This window comes from Filicampus tigris, chromosome 10 (assembly GCF_054856515.1).
Source record: "Filicampus tigris isolate MCC_2025a chromosome 10, RoL_Ftig_1.0, whole genome shotgun sequence".
NCBI classification, from domain to species: domain Eukaryota; kingdom Metazoa; phylum Chordata; class Actinopteri; order Syngnathiformes; family Syngnathidae; genus Filicampus; species Filicampus tigris.
Genome location: NC_141226.1, coordinates 1,870,001 through 1,896,185, shown reverse-complemented (window position 1 = coordinate 1,896,185; position 26,185 = coordinate 1,870,001). Strand labels below are relative to the sequence as shown.

Here is a 26,185-nt window from a genome sequence, read left to right as displayed (position 1 = left end):
CTTCCTTTAGCAAGTAGGTGGCGCTACCACTACGATGAAAAATAAGTTCGGAGATGTCTTCAGGATTTGACTTTTATCAAATGTTAGTAGGGTTTTAGAAGAAATTATCAGGGGGGTCAAGTTCCAGCAGCTATTGTAATCAGAGCAAATTCATACTTTCTCCAAGAGACTTTTTTGTAGGCCTTGAACTGTTACATATACCACCAATTTTTTGTAGATCTCGAAGAAACGTACAACTGGGGCTGAATTGAATATTTCTAGGGGGCTATAGTGATCCATTTTTTACAACTTACAAAAAAATAAAAAATAAAATATTGGTGATTTCGGCAGGCCTTATGTATGTGCAAAGTTTCGTGCGATTTCGAGCATGTTCAGACCCTCAAAATGAGCATTGTTTTTTTGGCAAACTGTGTTGCCATGGCAACAGCTTTTCACGTAAAATCACAAATTTCATATTTTAATATTAGGAAGTCGTAAACACCGTTCCAAGCAAAGATGAGGTGGACCTGGTTAAACTGCTAAGATAAAAACATCAAATAAAAAAACATGTACTTCCTTCAGCCACTAGGTGGCGCTACCACTACGATGAAAAATACGTTCGTAGAGTCTTCAGCCCTTGGCTATCATCAAATCTCAAAAATTTCGAGACGTTTGGATGATCTGGGTCAAGATAAAACTGTATTTATTGTCATTGAATAATTAGACTTTGCGGCACCGTCAAGGCCACGCCCTTCGCTGAAAAGCCACAATATTCGGAGCAAGGTCAACGTCTTGAGTGTCTTGAGTCATTAAGTGTTTGCGGCTCCCAGGGCTTTCTTTTCCGTAAAAACTGGGTTGAAATGGCTCGAGTGTGAAAGGTTGCCGACCCCTAATCTAGATGTATAGACGATCAAGAGATCTTTTGGCTTTAGAGATCGTAACCACGTTAAAGTCCTTAACCATCTAATATAGTCATATCGCCGACCACTAAGTCAGAGTCAAGTCCTAAACAACAAAAAACCATGCTGAGTCTGGGCTCGAGTACTACAGCCCTGAGACAATTAACTATTAGCATCAAGGGTGCTATAATGACCCTGGTAGGCATGTAAAAAATTTTGATAGTTCGGTACTTACTCGATACTAAACATTTTGAACGGGTACAATACTAGCTCGCTGTGGCATCGATATTACCGATACCAAACCACTGACTTCAATACCAACAGCGCTTTGCCAACGTCTGCTCCTAATGGTCTGCTGCTCCCGCACACACTGTCGAAGCCTGCCCCGTGCGCCCGCCCCTCCCTCGCTCGTCGACTCCCTAGTTAGCCGCACGCATGAGCTACAAACGAAGTACTACCGATTAGAAAAAAAAAAGTGTGCGCCCCGGGCTCCTGCAGCCGAAGCTGTGTCGCAATAGCACGGAAGCTTGCCCCCACTCGAGACGCCGTGGTCCTTTCGGTCAGCGAGCGTGGGCCCGGCCCTTGCCACGGATCTCCCCAGCAGCCGCCGCGGTGGCAGCGGTCGCCCTTCGCGGGGTCGCTGATCCTGCTCGGGCCGGGCCGGTCCGGCTGGCTCATTCGGCCGACGCCGAGCCATAGAATGGGTAGGGCTCATGACCCAAAGTCAGAATCGGCTAAGTACGTCTAATGGCAACATTGAACCAACAAGTTCAAAACGCAAATGCACATATCCAGCTAATATTTATTTTATAGCATACGCAGCTGTAGCATATACAAAACACTGTACATACATATGCATCATATGTTTACATAGACTGCTTAGATTAGATAGACTTCCTTGCTTGCCCATAAAATGCAGCGTTGTGTTTATCATATATATTTTTCTTTCTAAAGCAAGACAAGGTTAGCCAAGTGTTCAGTAGTATGTTTTCAGTAACGGCTGCATTATTGTATTCTCTTGAACTTCTCAAAAATAAAGCTCTTGTGAGAAATAATTCTAGATAACAATGCAAAAAAAAATTAATCAAATAAATACTGGTTTAAAACAGCCCTTTGAGTAATCCATGGTAAGGTTCACAAATAGTAAAAAGTTCATCAAAAACAGAGAGGTTTATGTGATTTGTCCAAAAATAAATCCTTCTTTTTTTTAGTTAAGAATTGCAATTGCGAATCGTTAGGAACCAGAATTGAATCAAAACATCAACCGGAATCGTCCAAATTCAAACGATGCCCGACCCTACCTGCTACTGTTCTGGATAGCCAATAACTAAATATAATTTTAATTTATTTTATTTTTTTATCATTTCTATTATTATAATCTGTGACTTGTTGGTTTGCCTTAATAGATAAACATGTGGGTCTAGATCAGGGGTTTTCAATCCTGGTCAATTTATGTTACTGTAAGTGGTGGGTGTTATTCTTTTTCACTATCTCAAACAACTTGAAAATGATGTGCCATTGGTGTTGCACAGTATGGTTATTTCTTTGCACTAGTTCAGACAATTTACAGATTAATAATAGTTTTTTTTGTGTGTTTTATTCTTTGCACTACTTTTTCCTTTGTTTTGCACTATCCCAGGCTCAGACAACTTCAAATGTGTCATTGGTTCCAGGCATTGACTGTACAGAGGGTTGTTGAAGTTAAATACTGAAGTTGTACTATTTTTTTGCACTACCTCTTAAAAAAAACTATTGTATTAATGATCATTTAAGTTTTTGGCGATAAAAAAAGTTTTACAGTAAAAAAAAAAAAAGCCTTTGCTTTAATTTGTTCCGTGTGGGATCTAAATGGTATTGAGTATCGATACTGAACTGGGTATCGGTACCGAAGTTGAAATTCTAGTATCGTGACAAGCCTAGACCCTGATGGTTACATCGTGCGAGCTAATTTAGAGCAAATGTAATCTTATTTTGCTCTGTTATACAGAATTTGGAGAATACTTCAGAATGTAATTTTTTGCCACTGCCACATAATTACTTCCAACATGTTATTTAAACTTCAAGGACACAAAAACAGACTTTACAACTTTCAATTAATTCAGATTTATCATGGCTTGGAAAATATGCCTCCATCAGAAAATATGGTGATTTCTAATGCAAATAAAAACATGACCATAATTTATTTGGCTGAATTGGTCTTTTTGTCTTCAGATTGCAGGTCTTTTGGGGGTATTGTGGTGTGTCAGCCTGCTGTCATGTCTGTTTAGTGACAGCATTCCAGTGCCGATGCAGGCCAATCCTTTGGCCCTTTATGGCTTCTTCATTGTCTTCCTTATCAACCCATTCAAGACCTGCTACTACAAGTCACGCTTCTGGCTTCTCAAACTTCTGGTAACATCACTCATATTTACCATCTGCAAATGTTGAATGGAAATTAAAAAAAAAAAAAAAATGCAAGTTTAAATTTAAAGTGTGATTTTGATATTGTTCTGGTCATTGGTTTTAAATAATTAACTATCACAAGCATATAAAATGTTACTTGGAAAACAAAACATCACCATCCATATTTTCCTCCACAGTTTCGGGTAATGACTGCACCGTTCCATCGTGTTGGCTTTGCTGACTTCTGGTTGGCTGATCAGTTGAACTCTTTGGGAGTTGTTTTGCTAGATATGGAGTATATGATCTGTTTTTACAGTTTTGAACTTGACTGGAAAAAACATGATGGACTCATCAGCAGCGAAGGTGAGACTGATCTCAATTTCAATAAAATAATGAAATGTGTCTAGCAATCAAATATTACTTGTAAGCAGTCAAATCTTATTGTAACAGGATTCAAATGTCATCCTGCTCAGGTAACAATGTGTGTAATACCTACTCCTATGGCGTCCGTGCAGTGGTTCACTGTCTTCCTGCTTGGTTCAGATTCATCCAGTGTCTTCGTCGTTACCGGGACACGAAAAGGGCCTTTCCTCACCTGGTTAATGCTGGGAAATACTCCACTTCCTTCTTTGTTGTAACCTTTGCTGCTCTCTACAGCACACATAAAGGTATACTTATTAGACACTTTCACAGAGATTGATGTGGACAATAAACAGTAGGAACTGTTGCACAAACATTTTACATCCGATTCTATTTTGGTAAGGTAAATTACGTTCAACCAAACATATTATCACAACAATAACACTTTTTTCAACGATTCAATGATTATTGCCTTGAAGTTGTCACAATCAATGACTGTAGTTGTGTAGTCTGATGAATAAACGTTCTCAAGAATTCTCTGAAACAAAGTACGAAGTAGCTCATGATGAAATGAAAATTGAGTTTATGGGCAAAAGATATTGTGGGCAGTTCTTTTTAAGTAAATATTTTAGCCCCGCTTTGTTGTTGATAGTTTTACATTTAAGCACACTTTTTTTTTTTGCGACCTTAAAAGAAACCCAGTTTGTTCAAGGATTAGAGCTGCACAAAATATCAAAAAAATATCAGTATCACGATAATGGCACATGCGCTATGCGTATCGCAAAGATGTGCAATAAATTAATACTTTCATATCGCTGGCGTCGGGCCAAAACCTTCAAATTACATACTTTTTAGGAGACCCCAATAATGGCAAGTTTGTTCAACCATTTGCATTGCATCGTGAAAGAGAGCAAGCCGTTTTCAACACTTTAGATTGGCCAGTACTGTATGAAAATAACACCCACGCGTGTAGACTGACCAATAGTATACATTTAAAAAAATATATGAAACCCACCAAAATGTGACAGGTTTTGTCCCGACGCCAATGATATGGAATTGTATGCTTTTAGGCGACTTTTATCAATTAAATAAAATCAAAAAGACAACAGATGCCTGCTTGGTTTTAAACAACAAGCTCTTGCCACACCTTTGGAAATAGCACAGTGACTTCCTATTTCTGTCCCTTCCATGGACAGAGGAACGAAATTTGTCACACACACGTTTCTCCAGAAAGATGCCTTTATAGTATACTCCTCCCATGAATTTATGTGGCTGTGAAGACCCGAATGTAATGACTGAGAAATAATTGTGTCATCATCTAAGATGTGTTTACTCTGTAAAAATGACTTAATGAATGGAAAGTTTGTATAATACTACTCAAGTTTCAATATTTAAGACGGAACTGTGTATACATTAACCCAAATCATCAAATAGCTTCTCACACAATTCTGTGAGGATATTTGTCTACTAGTCACGGTAGAAATGGCCAGAGCTCGGCACTTGACCCTTTTTTGCCGCTCCGTCCTCCGTCCGCGACCTGAGTACCTTTCCACCGTGGTGCCTCCATCCTTATTCATAAAAATGATCGCCCCCCCCAACGACGTCCGTCCTTGTCCTTTTAAAGAGCTTCCGTCCTTGCATTCCGTCTTTTGCATTTTGACTAAAGACATTTTCATTTTTAAAAAAATAATTATTGCAAAATAACGCAAGGTTAATTTTAGTGGAAACAAACACTTCCACTTCCGAGTCGTTTAAATGTATACGCTGGTAGAGATTTTTACGGTCTAAAGATTTCCCACACAAGCATACTTCGTAAGCAAAGGGATAAGGTACTAAATGTTAACAGTTAGTTAAAAAAAAATCTCGGATTACACACACAAGACAGGCTGGTCGTGTTTCTGTCAGTGTGGTGAAATGACTGACTCCTGTGGCTTTATCCATGGTATTACATGTGTTGAACCACTGGAGGGCAGAATATGCATGTGCAATGTGACTACTGGTCAGAACATGTAAAGCGTTGTGCTGGCAATTAAGGAAGGCGGCTCCGTAGAAGAGAACATGCAGTGACACAACTAAAGCTACGTACTCCTGCAGCAGCGGACAGTCAAGCGACATGCTGACGTCACTCGCCGGTGTGCTGGCTCTGACGCTGCTCGCGCTACTGGGTCTCCAGAGCTGGGCACTTGACCCTTTTTTGCCGGTTGGGCCGTGACCCTCCACCCTTGACCTGTGTACCCTTCCGGCCGCGACCCCCCGCCCTTATTCATAAAAATGATCAGCCCCCGCCCCAAAAAAAAGTGTCCGTGATTGACGCTACCGCGGGAGAGAAGCAGAGATGCAGAGGCTTTTTAAGGATCATTAGCTGGCTAATTTACTATTCAAACCCGCTGTGGACACGCTTCAAACACGCTTCAAAATGCCCCACTAGTACTTTACTACTTACCTAACTGTGTGTGATTACTTCCATTGCGAGCCGCGGGATTGTTTTTGTCGTATTGTATAGTTATTTAGGTCCAACAGACGGCCAGAAGTCGTAGTCAACAAGTTACTTATTTATTTTGCACACTTCCCCTTCTTCATGGCCTTCAAAATTAAAGCATACCAGCACACCACTATACACAGCTGCTACGGCATATTTGCGAAAGTAGGGAAGTGTGTGCGTGGCATGTGTCGCAGACCTGTCGCCAACAGCACAATGCGTCGGTCACGTGACTCAATGCGGCAGTTGTCGCTCGCGCCGACACGGGAGTAGAAAGAAGCCTAAAACTAATCCTTTCACTGAGTAGGCTGAGATGAAATTCAGCCGCCTCGCGACCACGTCAAACGCATGAGCGCTGATTAGTGGGCCGGACTAAAATCCACTTCCGTCCCTGCTTAGTCCAGCAATTTTTAAAAATGTGTCACCCCCCAACCCTCCGCCCCAAAAATGGGCATCCGGCCGGGCCGGAGGCTCTGACTGGTCCGGCCCAGGGACGGACTGCCCAGCTCTGTGGGTCTCATCACTTGTCGTACCAGTAGAAATTGCGCTGCATCTCTTGATGAAAAATCTCTTGCGCAGTTGGGTAACTAGTGGTGCGTTTGAAGTGTTCTGAGGCAATTTTTGTCGTTTGCCCATTTCGTCAAGTCGGTTGAGACCACATCACACGCATGAGGGACGATTTGTGGGCCGGACTAAAATCCACCTCCGCCCTTGCTTAGTCCGACCCTTTTTTAAAGCATGTTGCCTCCCCATCCTCCTTCCCAAAAATGTGCGTCCGTCCGGGACAGAGGGGGCCGGAACCTTTATTATTGTATTGGAATAATAAAGTGGAGTGCATTTTCGAAATGCTTCTTTTCTACTCCCGCGGGCGACACACGTCCGCTCTGCTGCTCACTGTGCACTTCAGAGTGGGATTAATTAATTGTAATTCCCTTAGATAATGTCCAACTATTGGGTGGCGGTGCGTATTTAAGTTAGTATCTGACTGGTCAAATTCAGATAAAAGCATACAATTCCATAAAAAAATTATTGCAAGTCTTTGCGATATGCATATTGCATTGGCCATTATCGTGGTATTGATGTTTTTTTAGATATAGTGTGCTGCCCTACTTTGAGATTCTATGCTAAAATATAACCTTAATGATTCTAGGTGTTCATGTAGCAAAAATATGCATGTGTGCTTTCTGCCAATCTAACAGACTACTATTGTTTTCTTGCTTCCTCAGCTCAATCATTTGATGATGCCAAGATCTTCTTCTACTTGTATGTTACATGTTTGGTGGTCAGCTCATGTTACACACTAGTCTGGGATCTGAAGATGGACTGGGGCCTTTTTGACCGGAATGCTGGAGAAAATACCTTTTTGAGGGAGGAGATAGTCTACCCTCATAAGGTGTATTTACAATTATTCTTCCTTCTGTCTTTGGACAGTCAGTACCTGACTGCAGTTTGTTGATGAGTGCATCAACTTATACTGTGCTCATCTTTTCTTGTTCTGTATGTCTCTCTGCAGGCCTATTACTACAGTGCCATTGTGGAGGATGTACTGTTGAGATTTTCATGGATTTTAACCATCTCCCTCAGCACCATCGCCAGTGTTCATGGCATTTCTGACATACTGGCAACTGTACTGGCCCCAATGGAGGTTTTTAGGTATGTAGCTATCCATCCATGTTGTGGTATGTTTATGGAACAATTGTTAATGTTCCTTCACACCTTCACACGCACAAAATACGTTCCGAAATGTGTCACAAACAAATCATCCGACATTTCATTCTTCTTTTACGGCTAAAGTAATCGAAGATGTTTTTGCAAGAACTAGTTATTAATATCTGAATAAAGCAACATAAATAATCACATGGCCACAGACGGCCAAGAACGGTCTTGTGCATGAGTGCGCACGAACGCATCTACGTCCAACATGGATTTCTTGTCCATATAAGGTGATAGTTCGTTCCAATCTTAGTGTTGTCATGATACCAACATTTTGACTGCGATACTATACTTGCATAAAGTACCTCAATACTGGTACCGAAACGGTAGCTTGACAAAAATCTAAAATCAGCAAAAGCAGCAAAATTGAAACCGAGAAAAGAACTTCAAATTGTTATTATTTTTATTAATTTAAAATATTAATATAGTATATATATAATAATTATAGGAAATGCATCTGTTTGTGGGCCTGTGGGGGAGTTAGTTTCTTTCTATACTTCATTATTGATTTTATAGACTACATGCAAATTAAATTTTAACTAGTTCCCATTTATTTATTCTTTTTAAACGTCATGAGCAGAAAATGTGCACAGAGGTTTATTGAGCCATTTGTGTGACATCTACTGTAATGCAGTATTGAGCAGGTTATGATCATTTTCATGGTCAGATATGCAGCTGTTTAGCCTCTATGCTTTTTGGACACAGAGTTAGCCAATTCTTATTTTAATAAGGACATTTTTTAAAATAATGAGATCAATGCCTACATTTAGGTGTTTATACAAGCATAATGTATACCGTATTTTCCGGACTATAAATCGCTCCGGAGTACAAGCTACACCAGCCATAAAATAAAGAGGGAAAAATTATATATAAGTCGCACTAGAGTATACGTCGCATTTTTGGAAGAAATGTATTTGATAAAATCCAACACCAAGAACAGACATGTCATTTAAATGACGAACAATAAAAAAAAAAAAACAGAATAGAGGCAACAACAGGCTGAACAGTATGCTTATGTTATATCCAACCACCATCCCCCAAGTGCTTTATTGGGCAGCACTGTCATATCCAGTAAGAACCTGAGTGAAACTAGAAAAAAGAAATATGCATCAATAAATGACTGCTTAACTAAAGTATGAGCATATTAAAATGCAAATGAATTACAGCATAGTGACTATAAACGTCTTGTATTGATGTTAGTCACATGACACAAGCCTTTTAAAACTACTATATAAACATGAAACATGAAGCTCACTGAAAGTGGTAATAATAAAGTCTACAAACTTCACAATTTGTTTGAACGTGTCACAGTATAAAAATAACACTGTTAAATAACTTTCTATGACAAATACAGCACTTACAGACGATGCTTTCAAAGGTGCAAACAACACAAAGCTTATAGCGGGTGACAAACAGAATGTGCAGTGCGACTCGCAAACTGAGCTCTATCATGGCCGCCGGACTGTTTCCTGTCAAACCGGATGTCAAAATAAAAGCATTAATAAATTGCACCTCGCAAAATAAAAGGCAGAACAAACCGGATGTCAAAATAAAAGCATGAATAAAGTGCGCCTCGCTAAATAAGACGCAGAACAAGCAGCGACAGGCGTATTATTATATTTTTATACCGGTGTTTTTAAAAAAAATTGTATCGAGCCGTTTTTTACACCAAAAAATCACAGTACAGCACTGGTACCGGTATCCCGTGCAACACTATTACCACCATTTAAGACAACCACCATCTTGCACAAGATGAGTAAACAGAGCGAGTAGAAATGAACCACAAATCAGGACAGTTGCAGTATTATAGCAGGGATGCCCACACTTTTTCAGCATGTAAGATACATATAAAATGCCCTAGTCCAAATAATCTACCTTATCTTTCCTGCTTGCTTGGCATGGCTTTGTCTCGCGTAGTCTTTGTGTCAAAAACTATCACATGAGCCTTTCGCAGGCATTAATCTGCTGCACCCTCAGTGCAATTAACCAAATATTCTCAATAGGGGTCGGAATCTATAGGTACCTGACGATTGGATCCGATTCCGATTCAGAGGCCCACGATTCGATCCGATTCCTATTCAAAGGCCCACAATTTGATCCGATTACGATGCATCACTACAATGGCTTACATTTTATAGTTAATCTAAAACCCTGGTACCTTTTTTAAAACAATTGCATAACTCAAGGAAGATTAAAGATTTATATTTCACACTTAAAAGTGGCAGGGCAACCTCGCTTACATGTGTCAACACGAATTTCAAAAAGTGCCAATGGCAGCATTTTTTGTAACAAATGTCTGTAACTTCTCCTATAACAAAAAAATTATTAAAACATATTTAAACTTAATCTGATTTAGCGTAACCTCTATTTTAATACTTTAAAGTGCAATATACATCATCTGATTGACATTACAGTGTAACTTAGCAATGAACGCTGCTTTTATTGAACCTAATGCAGCACCTTATGTAGTATATTTTCTTTTAAATGATATTGCAATTTGCCCTGTGATTGGCTGGCAACCAGTTCAGGGCGTACCCCGCCTACTGCCCGAAGACAGCACCCCCACGACCCTCGTGAGGATAACTCGGTATAGATAATGGATGGATGGATGACTTCAATTGGTGACCTTTATTTCACATGTAGTTTATGTTGGACATGATATTGTGCATTACAGCAGAGGGCAGTGTTGAACATTGTGTGAAAAATGACTGTTGGCGAAGTGAACCAGAGAGCAAGAATCTCCCTGGGCGGATAAAAAAAGGACTAGACTGAAGAAAGAAAAAGGCGTGCGGTGCTGTAGCGATGGCTGGTAGAAGTACTGTGTATTTCCTCTGTTAAGAGCAACAAAAGTTTGAGCTCGTTCCACAGCTTACTGTGAATGGTGTAACACTACACATTAAGACCTGAGAAATTGCCATCAAACAGAACAGCTTTATTATTCAAAATGTAAAGCAGCATATTGTGTAACAATAAATAACAGACTTTAAACTGTTAATCTTGCAGAAGGTGTGCATATTCTAGGTTTTTGTGTGAGGATAGAAGTGATCTACATATGCTCTGGTATTATTTTACTACGCAACGGGAATGCAACGGGAATTTTATATTGTGGATACAGTGTCACTGTAATGTACTCTGCAATGGATTTGGTGATTTTTCTTACTCTTTCGGGGTTTGGCGTAAGAGTTGCGAGAGCATCTGACAGAGTAAGTCGGTTGTTTAATATCTCTGGCAGGTCCGCCTTTCGCAGCACTCAACTCTGGGTGGTAGCCTGTCATCTTTGTTGGGTTCCCGAAAACTTTTTGTCAACGTCTCAACTTAATAAAGAAACGAAATGTCTCCAAACCGATGGTTTTAGCGAGTATTGCGCCGCTCGTGTGAGATTTTGTTTGTCCCGCCATCTTGTCACATAAGCCTCGGCACAGACATCTGACATACAAACGCACGTAATTGCTTGCACATGTTTTTATTTATTTATTTTTTTTATTTATGCTTTGAACATCGATTATTAATACATCTGAATCAATGCAGAATCATTTTAATAAAACGAATAATGCATCGAAAAAACGATTATCATTTCTATACCCTAATCTTAACAATATATCACATTCAACTACTTTTACTGGTTCAAAGTCCACAAGCGCATCGTCTATATCACTGTCTTTACTCATTCAAGAGCTCCCGCGAAAACGGCATCCGCCATTATGACTCGAAAGTATTCCAGAACATCCTCCGCGGGCTCATGACACCGTCACGTGTCACGACATATATGCTCTCCCTCCTTTAAGGGTAGAAGCATGCAAAAAAGCTCTTTTTTGCAGTATAAAAAGAGGCTTCATTGAATTCTTGTATGTGTTTCCTCAGACCTCTGAACAATAGTTTAAATAAGGTAACTAGTGAGTTGTAAAGAATGTGCAAGGATTTTTGGTTGAGAAAATATTTTACTTTAGACAGGATAGAAATACTTTTTGAAAGTTTAGATCTTATATATTTAATGTGAGGCTTCCAACAAATTTTCCGGGCAATAATTAGCCCAAGGAATTTTGTCTCCTCCACTGTCTCTATGTTTGTTTACACCTTCAATTTGTACTTTAACTTGGTTGTTTGCTTTGACATTTCCAAACACCATCAGTTTGGTCTTGTTTAGGTTTATTGATAACTTGTTTTTGTCAAGCCATATTTTAACTTTTTGGAACTCTGATGTGATTATGTCCAGAATATGTTGCATTTTTTCACCAGAAACCAGAATATTGGTATCATCTGCAAACAAAACACATTTCAGTAAGTAGGAGACTTTACATACAGCATTAATATATAATATAAATAATTTTGGTCCGAACACTGACCCCTAGGGTACACCACACACGATGTCCAAACATTTCGATTGAAACGTACCCAACTTCACTAACTGCTGCCTATCTTTCAGTAGTAGCTTCTTAACCAGTTCAGGGCCATACCCCTAATCCCACATTGCTCCAGTTTGTTCATTCATTCATTATCCATACCGCTTATCCTCACAAAGGTCGCGGACGTGCTGGAGCCCATCCCAGCTGTCTTCGGGCAGTAGGCGGGGGACACGGTTGCCAGTCAATCGCAGGGCACACAGAGTGCTCCAGTTTATTGATCAAAATATTATGGTGTCAAATGTTTTCTGTAGATCAACAAACAGTCCTAATATGTGTTTCTTTTTGTCGATTGAATCAGTGATCTTTTCAATAAGTTCTGCTAAGGCAAATGCAGTTGACCGGTTTGCTCTAAATCCATATTGACTGTCAGAGAGTAGTTTGTGTTTTTCGATGAATTTATCTAGTCTGTTATTGAAGTTTTTTCGAGAATTTTGGAGAATTGTGGAAGAAGGGAGATGGGCCTATAGTTTGTAAAATTGTGTTTGTCACCAGTTTTGTAGATGGGAATGATTTTTGCAGTTTTCATTTTACTTGGAAATTGCCCTGTTTGAAATGATAGATTTGTAATGTACATGGGTTGGAGATTCCCAGAATGACCTTTTTCACTGTCTTTGTGTCAGTTTCACAGTCGGTAGATGTTTTTTCTTTACAACCATTAACAATATCAATCACCTCTTTTTCTTCAACTTGTCTAAGAAACATTGAACATGGATTTCTTTCAATGAAGTCTGTGTAAGTATTGTTCGCTGTGTCGTGATTGTGTATTTTTTTTAGCCAGGTTTGGCCCAACGCTGACAAAAAATCTGTTGAATTCATTCACAATCTCATCCATAATTTTAATGTTTATTTCGTTTTCTATGAAATAAGGTGGATAGTAGTCCTTTCTGTGACCATCTCTAATTACATTATTTAAAATATTCCAGATTCCTTTAATTAGGGCCCGAGCAGCGACAGCTGCGAAGTCCCGATTGTTTTTGTAGAAATTATTATTATTATCATTATTATTTTTCTGCATGTTCGATCGCATTTTTGACCCCCTGAACATGCACGAAAACTCACCAAACTTTGCAGTGTCATCGTATATATCATATTTTAAAGTCAACGTAAACGACGCAAACGAAATGGCTCTGTAGCGCCACCTAGAGTAGGAAAACAAAATAGAATTCCAGCCCGTTTGACCTAGACCTACGAAAATTGGAAGGCACGCGTAGCACCCCGAGACATACAAAAAAGTCCATTGCAGCCATAGGGGACAGAGTCGATGGTGTTATATTGTTCCTCTGTGTAGTACTTGCAGGTATTGTTGAAGGTATGAAAAAAGTTATTTTTTGGGTCAATGTCACTTTCTATGTCCTGTGAGTGGTGCTCAGTATATTGAAAAGTATTTAGTTCCAGTTCATTGTATTGAGCAGTTATTTGTATTGATTGGGTGTCACTGGTACGGGAATGTGTTATGTTTGTCATCATCCGGAGTGTGCGTGACAAGTGCAGTCCTTAAACAGTACAGTAGTTTTATTTCCTGTAGCTCTCTTGTCAGTGCATCCAGTCTATTGTTTGTTGAGTCCATGATTGTTGTGACAAAACTTTAAAAATTGTCCTGTTGCTGCCGTAAATAGTTATGTACATATCCTTTTGCTTCTGAAGCAGTTTGTTCACCTGTGTCAGCGACACAAGCTCCAAATCAGCTTTGGCCTCCGCTTTTCTCGGCGGCATTTTGCGTCTCTCGGCTTTGTTGCTAGCTTCACCGTTCGAGGCTCGGTCCTGGGCGCCGCTGGTGGTAGTATTGGTTTGGCTAGCAACTAGTGTCGGGGCTGGCAGCTGATGGTGGGGCTAGCAGATAGTGCCGGACCCAATGGTCGACCGCCACTTGCCTTCCACCGCTGAGGCCGGTGAATCGGGCTCTCGACCCCAGGAAGGACTTGCCGAGCCGCCGTCGCACGCTGGCTCGCTCGCTGGCTCGCTCGCTGGTGCCAGGCCGCCGTCCCTCGCTGGTGCCGGGCCGCCGTCGCTCGCCCAAATTAATGTGACCTTGGATGATGATACCTGGGGAGATGTCTGCTCTGGTTGTCATAGCGGGGTGGGGAGTCAACTGTGGAAAGAGTTCGACATTTCATCTTCAAATGTCCGACACAATTTCATAATCCATAATCAATGATCATATTATGTCGACAAGGGTCCAGTAAAAGTCTTCCAGTAATATAATTAGTCCACAACAAGCCTTCGATGGATTTAGCAACACGAGCTTTCAAAACATAGGCTGGACCTTAGTTTTACGTGAATTAGAAACGAGGAAAAGAAAAAGAGGAGAAAATCGGGTTTTTTTGGCCATACAAACAAAGCAAGAGATAATAGAAAAGTATGAAAAAGGCATGCGTTTGGTTGATCTCGCCAAAGAATATGACCGTAATGTATCGACAGTCGCCACGTTCTCAGTTCTTTCCAAAACACCAGGCAAAAAACACTTCTGAGAGAGAACATGAACCAAAGAGGGCAAAAAGCGATGAGGACAGCAATTAAAAGGCAAACGACCATCATTTTTATTCTTTACTCTATTCTTTGTTTTTTACATTATGCACAACTCTCATGTATTGTGCAATAATCTAATTGTAACACGTATTTGTTACATGTTTTGATGCATTTTTATGCTTTATAAAACATTTATGTTTGAATATTGGGGGGCTTGGAACGGATTAGGGCATTTACATGGAAAACGCGCCTCTACTTAAAAAATTTTCTACTGAAGAAATTTCTCCCAGAACTAATTGATTTCGTAAGTAGAGGTACCACTGTACCCTTAACATGAATAAGAGGATTGATTTTCTTCTGCAAATATTTTATTAAAGGGAAGTCAACCAAAACATATTATTTTTCTAGAATATGCTCTATGCAAGCCCACTAGGAGAAACAAGCCATTGTGATAAATATTGCGTTTGTGGAATAAGAGTTAATCCACCTGTTTTTTAGCCATCACTGGAGGTGGCCATTTTGTCACGTGTGTCGACTGAAAATGACATCACAGTTGATCAGGGCTCAGGTAACAACCAATCACAGCTCACCTGTTGTGATTGGTTGTTACCAATGAAACTGAGCCATGATTGGTTTGAGCCCTCAGGGCATCTGTGATGTCATTTTCAGTCGACATTCCACAAACACAATTTTAATCAGAATGCCTTGTTTCAACTATGGGGCCTGCATAGCCCTTGTGCTGTCTTGTGGGTCAAAATTGACCCATTACCATGTTTAGCTGTAGAAAAAATACCTTAAACAAATTTTTTCCAACTTGAAATTTGATTGCTTTTCCTAAATGGGCCCCATAATTAGAAAAAGTGATACCTTGTTTTTGTGTATGTTTCCATGTTTGCTGTACACCACGAGGGTACAAAGATTGTCTAAACACCAGAAAAAAATTCAAAGAGCACACAAACTCTCTCAAATACACACACATACAAACCCACGCACACACACACAAACACACAAAAACACAAAGAAACTAGATTGATGTACGAATTGAACTTGCATTTGACCAGCACCTGCACTTTTGATCTGCAGCTAACCCATTGATTTACACAAGCTCCAAAACAAAGCAAAAAAAACCAAAACAATCTCAGATACAATAAAAACAAATTCAGTAAAGAGGAAAATTAATAAATACAGGAATCAGACAAAGTCAGATCTGGGCTTCTTTTCTTACCTTGCGAACACTCACACCTATGGGGGCGAAGTGAGAGAAGGGCGCTGTCTAAGACGCAACCCCCATATATATATAGTGTTTGTGCTGTCAGATAAGTCTAATCAAAAACGTTGGTTCTGATCTTCTCCATCTATGGTTAATCACTTCAAGGACCAAGTCGTCTGGCCTAGAGACATCCTTGGTCACAAGGACTTCTAGCTCCGTCAGATATCTCTCAAAGCCACATTCCATTACATTAGACAAAGTTGTATGCCTTCAGTGATGTGAAGGCCTGTTGGTGTGTGTGTTACACAAGACATAAATTGTTTTATTTCTTCTTTCTATTGATTTTTATAACTGCTTATATGTAAAGATATTTAGCTAATTGTGTATTATGACCATAAATGTGTAATGCAATTACCGTCTGATCAACATATGGTTAATATTCAGCCATCCATCTAGAGTCAGTAATTACCAGCCTGATGTTAATATTGGACAAATCCTTCAGAGGATATAAAGATACTCTGAATCATAGGACCCATATTTGGCTTCTTGCTGAGTCCATGAGTGGACATTTCACTGTCCAAAAGTTCCGGGATGAGATCTTTTCAGGAGCTCAGGAGGAGCAAGCGGATGAAGATGTATCTGAAGAGCAAGATGGGAAGGAATGAAACCCTGAAGATGATGCATCTTCAGATGAAGAAGAGGAAACCCCTCAAGCTGACGAACATTTTTGTCAAAGAACAGCAAGATTGCGTGGTCTTCATCAATTTCAGACAGCAACCAAATAAGAACAAATGCACCAAACATCATAAGGATGACTCCAGTGCCAACAAGATATTCAGCTGCTAATGTCCAGGGAATTTCACCAACCTTTCTCCTGTTCATCACACCAAACATTGAAAAAGTCAGAGGCCTCTGAAGCCATTTCGGAAGATATTCAGGGACCTGAATCTTGTCTTGATCCGCCTGAGGCTGCAGCTGGGTCAATCAAAAGAGAAAAAGTGCAAGTTCTGACCCTGGAAGTAAGACTCCAAGACAAAAGCAATGCAACGTACATGTGAGATATACATCTGCAAAGCCCATTCTCACATTCGCACATGCTGTGTTGAATAGAGATGATGTTGAAAATTGTTCAGAAAGGAAAGCAACCTTCTGTTGTTTTGTTGTTAAGAGAGAAGTATTTTTATGATTCACTTCATAAAAAAATTTAAAAGAATAAACTGCTGACAAAAAGTTCCAGATTGTTGACTTTTTCCCTTTTCAATACAATTACTTCAGAAGTAATTACTTCACATTTTATATAATAGCAATAATATATATTTCCTGTGTAAGAGAAAGGTTGGTTCTGGAAAAGACAGTTGGTTTGTGTTTTAAAAAAAAAAAGAGTAATAATGGTCATTGATGACTGTTTGTTTGTGTCACAAATACATGATAAAAATTAATTAAATTGTGTTGAATTGATAAAAAGCAGGTTGTTTCATCATGCAAAATAGATTTGGGATTTAAATTTCAATTAAGTTGCTTTATTTTGGGGCTTTGGCACGGCGGGTCTTTTTTGACCCATAGGATAAGGGGAGTAAACAGAATGTTAAGATCGCACAAGGGATAGAACATATTCTTGAAAGAAACTGTTTGGGTTGACTTCCACTTCAATCGAAAAAACAAGCATTGGATTCAACTCACACAAACAGCCCCTCAGCCCTTTCAAACACACACACACACACCTACACACGCACGCATACACACGCGCCCACGCACGCACACACGCTCACACACAATCATTTACATCAGTGTTATTCTGACAGATATATTTATTTCTTCTTGAGGGCGTGTTGCTCAAGTGCTGCTTGGCTTTAGAACTACGAGAGCAGTCATTTTTAGGGATGTGACTTGCATTGCACTCTGGCAATGACTTAATCGACTAAAAAGATTATTACTCGCTGCTCGAGTATCTAATAAATGTATTTTGCTTATTAAAATTCTGTTGTGGGTATATTGTAATGTAAATTGTGTCAGATAAATCAATGAGAAACTGTTGGTGGACCGCTGAGATTGTCCCGTGCGGCTCTCCATCGCGCTGCTCGTCGTGTGCTGTTATAAAATACAGCTACTTTGAAGCAAATATTATTTTGTATTTATTATTTTTCTAAAATGCTGCAATATTGTTTTATGAGTATACATGTATTTATTTATATTGCACTGAAGTATTTATTCCTTTTTGATTTGGTTTGGCACGGCGCATTTCCTGAGTGGAGAAGAAAGTAGAGAGAGAGGTGAATTAGAGCGAGGCTGTTCACGTCTGAATAAAGACTCAACAAAACACTGTCCTGCCGTCCCGGTTGTCTTTTGCAAGGAAGACGCCAAAAGAAATACATGAAGTCAAACCTATATTGTAAACCGCCATACCACAACTTTTAAGGGTTACACTACCAACTCGTATGTCGCGACTATCACAGGGAGACTCAGCCGAGCAATTCATCCTCATCATCAATATTTCGAAGCAGATGTAACGCCTCCTCTAATCTAAAGCTTTTTTTTTAAATATACATGTTATGTATGTCATGGTGACCAGCAGCCTTTATCAATGCAGCCACTGGTTGCTATGGAAACCTTAATCACGCGATTAAAAAAATTGACTGCATCAAAAGGGGGTTGGATTAACGCCGAAAATAACGCGCTAAACTGACAGCCCTAATATATAGTATATATAATAGTATGTTATGATCGTGTCAAAAGCGGCGCTAAGATCAAATAATAGTACTAATGATGAAGTGTTGGAGTACCTAGCAGATGATCATCAGTCACTTCAGCAAGTTTTTACAAAGCCTCGTAAAGTTTTTTTTTATAATATCGCCAACTTCCCCCCAGTATTGTGATAATAATTGTGCTGTGAGGTTCATATCGTGATATCGTATGTGATGTTTGGATGTAGCAATGATGTAGGATGTAGGCCTAGGTGCAAATTTGAGATTGTTTAGAGGAAATTGACGCGAAACCTTGTTAAATCAGTCTTGAAATATGAAGGGGACGACAATAAAATAATTTGGGAGTTCTTTTACCAAAATAGAGGTTCATACTTTGACCCAAACACACACATAATTCACACTTGACTTCTGTATAGGGGCAATGTTTATTAACTACAGCAATTGAAACATACAAGACATACTGCAAGATACTATTCTACGGCAAGCCCAGAAGTGACAAAATGGCCGCCCCCTGAGATGGCTAAAAACGGGTGGATTTTGCTGCTTAACTCATATTCCACAAACAATATTAATCAGAATGCCTTGTTTCAACTAGTGGGCCTGCAGAGAACATATTCTTGAAAGAAAATATGTTTGGGTTGACCTACTCTTTCAAGTTAGATTTGAGGCTATTAAATTGTCCTTTTTGTCCCTTTTGTCCTTTTCTTTTCTTGCATCAGTTTTCATGCTTCGAATGGAAACATCTCATTGTGAACCCATACGACGCTCATACAACATGGATACAAGTTTATTCACGTCATAAACATGACCAGGAAAATTATTATATCATGGCCAAGCGAATTCATCAATGCAAAGTTAACAGGATAAGCACAGTAAACAATACATCAGCATACATTCAAATATATTTAATTTCATTGACATTTTGATAGATAAAACCGCAGAGAAAGCTTGTAGCTGTATTTCCAATGTCAATCCTGTGGAGCCAGTCTTGGTCCAGTAATGCCAAGTTGGTTGGAGTTGCCCCCCGCCAGCTCCACCCTTGCATCTACCACCTAAACCCCCACTATGTGGATAACCTTAATGTGGGAGTTTTATGAGGTGTTCTCCAACTTTAAAGATGGAGTTATGCCACTATGCCTGGTCCGAGTAACATTCAGGATTTCTCTATTCCAGGCGTTTTGTGTGGAACTTCTTCAGACTGGAGAATGAACATCTTAATAACTGTGGTGAATTCAGAGCTGTCAGAGACATTAGCGTGGCTCCACTAAATGCAGATGACCAGACTCTGCTGGAGCAGATGATGGATCAAGAGGATGGAGTCAGGAACCGACAAGGCAAAAAGAGCTGGAAACGAAGCTATAGCATGAGTCTACGTAGGCCAAGACTTGCCTCACAGTAAGTCTTCCAACACCCACAGTACATTTGCCATTATCAACATGCAAAGTTGTAGTGAGGCTTGTAGCATAGTTGATCATATTCACTTTGGTCCATATTCTGCTGTTTGTTGCATAAGTATTTTATTTTAATTTTATTATGATTTTAATTTATTTGCACACCCACCAATTGTTTAATTTCTTAATTATACGTCAGAGGCAATGTAAATATTTACTAAAGCGTCTGTGATTTAACAGTGCAATGTATGGACTACCTGTTTGTTTTTTTCCATCAGATCCAAGACCCGTGATACCAAGGTTTTGATAGATGATACAGATGATGACTCCTGACATCAGGCCACGCCCCTTGCCTGGGTCCAGAATTTATTCAAAGGAGGAAATGCTTCCTCCTAACCAAGGATTTACCCAGCAAGTTGGGCGTTGAACTCACTTGAGTTTTAAGACTCTCATGCCTTTGGCAACATCTCAGTGCATGAGCCTCTGCACAGGTTCAGCGCTATTTCAAAAGAGAGTGAGCAGAAGTGAGAGTGCAAGCAAAACTGTCACTGTATACTTTTACCTATAATTTACCTTTACTTCTAAACTTCAATATTCTTACCTCACCCTACTAGAGAGTGGAACCACTATCCATGTAATCAACAAAACTCCAGATGTCTTAAATTACACTATTTAATTTACATATTCCTATTCTCCAAAACCTCCAGTTTGCCATGAACAATCCAAGTTTTTGGAACCTAAACAGACAATTCAACATGAGATGTCTGTTCTCCCCTTGGATGATCTGCTACTTTTTAGGCAGAGACTGACATCAACGCTAGTCCCGCTAAGGGACCCCAAAACACTGAGTTGACATCCTCACTCAGGTTCAACATGCTTTACACACACCATAAAAGACTGCATGTTTAAGGAAGATTTTTCTTATTTTTTGTTCACCGTCACAGATTTAATATGGATGGAGTTAAATGGAATATCATAAATACACACACGCTACAAAGAGCAATTATTTGTAACTGTGATTATGAGTTAGAAAATGGAAAAATGTAGATTGAGGTAGTGACATTTGTTTGGGAAAAGTTAATTACAGTTCCAGGAGCGCCATCTTCCTAGCTGTCTAAACACCCGGTGATGTGTGATATATACATAAACTTATTTATAAGTGTATTAGTCAGATGTCTGTTACATGCTGATTCTGTGACTGTAGGCAAATCTATTTAGAGATGTGTACTCTGAATTCAAACATTTTTTACAGTAATTCTATGGTTCAACAAATGAAATGTGTCGCTTTAATGAAAAAGATGTTACCTATAAAGACTGGATTATTATTATCATTTGTATTATCGGTTGTAGTGGTAATACTTAACTATTACAATAGCTATTATTATTTTTATAGCGCCATTCAAGTGACCCAACAACACTTATATATGTAACAATCTGTTCGTATTTTCATCATTATTTTCAACTTAGAAACACAATGAAAGGCCAAATGTGGACATGTTGGGCTCTATATTCATGCTCAGCGCAAGTCTGGCATTTTCTAACTGTGCACATGGGCGGGCTAAACTTCGTTTTGGTATTTTCGCAGACGCATGCAGTTAGAAATGGGCACTTTAATTTCCATCCATCCATTATCGACACCGCTTATCCTCACAAGGGTCGCGGGGTGTGCTGGAGCCTATCCCAGCTGTCTTCGGGCAGTAGGCAGGGGACACCCTGAATTGGTTGCCAGCCAATCGCAGGGTACACAAAGACAAACATCCGCACTCACAACTTACCATGCATGTTTTTGGAATGTGGGAGGAAACCGGAGTACCCGGAGAAAACCCACGCAGGCACGGGGAGAACATGCAAACTCCACACAGGGAGGCCGGAACAGGGATCGAACCCACGACCTCTGAACTGTGAGGCGGACGTGCTAACCAGTCAATCACCGTGCCGCCCGCACTTTAATTTGTGCTTTTAAAAATATTATAAAGATGATAATAGTAATGTTTTCTGTTAATTGATTTTTACAATGATTCAGAGGGTTCGATGAACGCTCTTGTCATATTCATATTTATGAATGATACACCATGACGTCAACCACACACGTCCGCACAGCTCAGAATCTTTCTACCCAGACCATGATTAAATTCACCAAAATCATGTTACACCACCTACGCCTAAACTTAGACCTGCTTCCAACAGGAGTAAAGTTTTGTCTACTTTCAGGCACCAAATTGTCAGGTATGACGTTGATGTGTCAAAGAAAAAATCCTCTGTCTGCCAGAGCACCCATCATGGCGCAAAGCTGTCAAATTCCCAAACGCGGTAAAGGAGTCTTGCAACAAGTATGAAAATTAAGATGCGCCAGGTCTTACGCTCAACCTGCGCTGTTTACGAATATAGAGCCTGTTGTAGTTTTTCATAAAAGAATGTAAATACTAACACAATTTCTCAGATCATGTTCATGTGTTGCTTATTGAGTGAGCTTGCCTTAGATGAAGGATGGTAACCTCAGGAAGGTGTAAGGTATCATCCCTCACCCGCCCAAATCCCATGCCTTTATATTTGTCTTTGAATGAGCCTTCTAGTGCCACACCTCAATTATCATCACTCCATCTTCTTCCACATATCGAGGGTCAGGTCGCGGGGGCAGCAGCTTCAGCAGGAAAGCCTAGACTTCCCTGTTCCCAGACAATTCATTCAGCTCTTCGGGGGGTATCTCAAGGCATTCTCTCCAGCGAGACATGGTCTCTCCAGCATGGCCTGGGTCATCTGCGTGGCCTCCTCCCAGTGGGATGCCTGACCAGGCAGGTGTTCAGGAGGTGTCCAGATCAGAGCCTCCTGAACCCGAAACAGAGTCACCTCATTTGGCTCCTCTGAACGGGGAGGAGCAGCAGCTCTGCTCAAAGCCTACTCTCAGACGACCAAGCTTCTGATCCTATCTCTAAGCGGGAGCCCTTACATCGATTTTGGCCGCTTTTATCTGTAATTTATCTGTAATCTTGTTCTTTTGGTCATGACCCAAGGCTGGTGACCCCCTCCCATCGGCACCAATACACCACCAGGTGGTGATCAGTTGTCAGCTCCGCCTCTCTCTTCCCCCGAGTGTATAAGACGTACAGCGCCAAGTCCGATGGAACAACCATCAAGTCGATGATCGAACTGCGGCCTAGGGTGTCCTGGTGCCAAGTGCACATGTGAACACACTAATCTCTTATGTCACACCACTATTAATCCATATGTAAATGATTGAATATGTCTTTTTTTTTTTTTTATTAATTTTGATCCTTCAAAGGCAGAAAGGCAAATGCTGTACGTTTCCTTGAATTCCTTGATAACTAATACAATCTGTCCTCTGGATACAATGAGGGCCCTACAAAGTCAGTTTTTATCATTCCTGATTCAATTTTATGTTGAATGATTCCATTTTTTTATTAAAGTCTTTGGCACTTGTGTTTTCCGTGGATCATTTTTATTTTAAAGTAAAAGTGTTTCTGTGTTTCTAATTATTAAAATGCAACCAATACCAGTGTGATTTTCATAGTAATCGTGTAAATCTGTAATTAGAATAACAAAGGTACAACATCCAATTCAGAAAAGGTAGAAATACATTAGAAACATAAACGTCACTTTCCATGACCCACTTTTGTTAAAATACCATTTTTTTCAGTTGTAAGAACCTTAAGTTGTTCAACAAAAATGCAGTAGAAATGCAAATCTACCCTTTTGCATTAATAGCTTTGTTTTATGTATGTTTAATGCCTTAAAACACATATGTCAAAGTCAAGGCCCGCGGGCCACATCCGGCCCGTGAGAAGGTTTTCTACGGCCCCTGGGATGATATTTCTTTATTATTAGATCCGACCCGCAGCAAGCCGGTGTGGGTAGCAGATCTGATCGTGTCCTTCGCGCCTGCCGAAGACGTCACGCTTTAAAATATATTGTAGCCACTTCAAAGAACAAGCCGTCAGACGTAGTTTAATTATCATGTTTTTTTTAGTCCAACCGGCTAATAAGGGCCGCAGCCGACGCCAATACAGTACGACAACCGTTCAGTCAAAAAAGAGCAACGGCTCTCCCGTTCGTCCTCCGCTACTCTCGCTCGCATGCCCTCCCATCCAGCGAGCCGCACGATGCATTCACTAACCACGGAAACAAAACAACTTGGCAAGACACAAATTCAACCACAATACAGATAACCCAATTCGTTACACTATTTCTGTAAGATATTTCTTTGCATCAATGTTTGCCACCCCATGGCTGTTCGACATGCTGACTGAAGACTTCACGTCACTTTTCGTGGCTTTCAGAATCGGATTGTGGTGAAAAGTTATTTGGAGTAAAACACATTTTATTAGAAATACTTCATGTTAGAAATCTCACGTTGTTTTATTATTAGTAATTGTTGGCATTTGATCAATTCATTGAGTTTCGATTTAGTACTGAGATGTCCCACACTGTGAGCAGGCATTGAACGCTATTGGAGCGCTGAGTGTTGATAGTGAGTGACATTTTTTTTCTCTTTCCTCCTTCGACACAGCTCGTAGTTTGTTCGTGCCAGCAAACTCAGTAGTTGCAGATAACCCGTGTTTCACCACGTTTGTTGTTGTATGTAAATGTTAAAAGGTGAGTTTAATAATTTAAGTTCGTGTCAGGTAACTGCTGTACATAATAATATCCTAAATATGTTCTTGTGCGTGATGTCACGTTGATGAACACTAGTTAGTTATTTTGGCTCATATACTAACTATTCTTGTGATGAAACGTGTGAATGTGTATTGTATGTCTTGTTTGGCTGATTAATTTCTTAATACAGTGAATTGTAATGTTTAGGTCTATTTTTAACAAATGGATATGCATTGGATGGTGTTGCTAGGTTACTCTTCGTCTGTGTTGTTGCAGACCACAATAAATAGACGTGTCAGGTGGAATACGGGCCTGTGTTTTCTGACAGGATCACCCACATTCATACCATGCCACTCTAAAATAGGGTCAGCTGGAGACATCATACCAATCATATGATCCTCTCCATTTTACTTCACATTATGTCCAGTTCATACACTCTTGCAGCCCGAGTCAACCAGAAAATTGTTTCCAGTTTGGCAGAAGAAATGCAAACGGAAGTGACGTACGAGCTGCCTCGCTAAAGTAGCAGTAATGTACTTTATTTTATTTTTTATTTAGTAACTCCGAAGGTAAAAACACAACAGCCAGGGGGGTTACAAACATAGACGCAAAGAAATATATTACAGATCTATAAAATGTGACATCATCAGCAGGAGCGAAGGACCCGATCCTATCTGGACATTTTAAAAAATTTCAATGAACATTTTATCAGTCCGGCCCTCGGCTTGTCGCAAAATTTTGTATTTGGCCCTCCGTCCATTTGACGTTGACACCCCTGCCTTAAAAGTTTTAAGATGACTTCCGAAAAAGTAGTAGTTGTAGTGTATGATTAGTATTAAATATTAATTTAATAAATGGGCGGCGACTGGGTTAACGCTTGCACTAACTCTCGATTGCCGCTAGGGGGCACCACGCCCGTTTGGGGTTGATTTTTTTGGACAAAACGGACGAAAAAGTCCTTGTAATTCAGTCTTAATACTGTATATGAAGGCGCTACATTAAAAATCTGTAAGTCCGATTTACCAGATCAGTGATTGAAACTTTGACTCAAACACACACAAGTCACACTAGAAATGACAATGATTTATTTTCTACAGCTATGGAAATCTAACTGAAACACACTACAATGGTCAGAAGCAGAAATAGAAACACAATAAAGAAATCCTATACTAAGGCAAATCTAAATACATGAAGAAAACGAATATCAAGTTTAAAAGGGAAGGGGCATTGGGACCGGACGATGTGTGTGTGTGTGTATGTTGTGCGTGCACGTGTAATGAGCGATGAGCTAACGTAACAGGCTAAAGTTAGCCTGACAACCAGACACTGGTTGTGCGGGCGCGTCGGCTTTTTGCCGGACGCACGCTGTGATCCTCGTTTGAGGGAAGGGGCGCACCTTTTGAGGGTGCAGCTGCGCTGTGCTGGCTAGCTGTTGAGGCTGGAACCGTGATCAGACCAACAAGGAGATTTGAAGGTCCCCACATGTGCCGTGGTTGGTCGACCGACGACTCAAAAGTAACAAACAAAAAGAGGAGCAAATGTTCTGACCCGGGGCGGATCAGAGGGTGGGTGATGACAGAGAAGAGTTAG

At 40.1% G+C, this 26,185-nt stretch overlaps 1 protein-coding gene and 1 long non-coding RNA gene across 2 annotated transcripts in view; one reads left to right on the top strand and one right to left on the bottom strand.

Moving 5' to 3' along the window:
- LOC147140370 (solute carrier family 53 member 1-like) overlaps window positions 1-23,422 on the top strand; it is an 83,375-nt gene extending 59,953 nt beyond the window's left edge. The window contains exons 10-16 of the mRNA XM_086042923.1: window positions 3,090-3,269; window positions 3,458-3,623; window positions 3,734-3,928; window positions 7,326-7,492; window positions 7,613-7,752; window positions 19,767-19,988; window positions 20,263-23,422. Coding sequence (XP_085899049.1) covers window positions 3,090-3,269; window positions 3,458-3,623; window positions 3,734-3,928; window positions 7,326-7,492; window positions 7,613-7,752; window positions 19,767-19,988; window positions 20,263-20,317 — 1,125 coding nt within the window. The 3' untranslated portion in view covers window positions 20,318-23,422. The remainder of the gene's footprint in view (window positions 1-3,089; window positions 3,270-3,457; window positions 3,624-3,733; window positions 3,929-7,325; window positions 7,493-7,612; window positions 7,753-19,766; window positions 19,989-20,262) is intronic.
- LOC147140371 (uncharacterized) lies at window positions 1,826-9,283 on the bottom strand. The gene is made up of 4 exons (XR_015088367.1): window positions 9,174-9,283; window positions 3,757-3,911; window positions 3,437-3,544; window positions 1,826-3,292 (listed from the first exon to the last, which is right to left on the bottom strand). It is a non-coding gene; the product is annotated as an uncharacterized LOC147140371 (long non-coding RNA).
- Window positions 23,423-26,185: the final 2,763 nt, after the last annotated feature.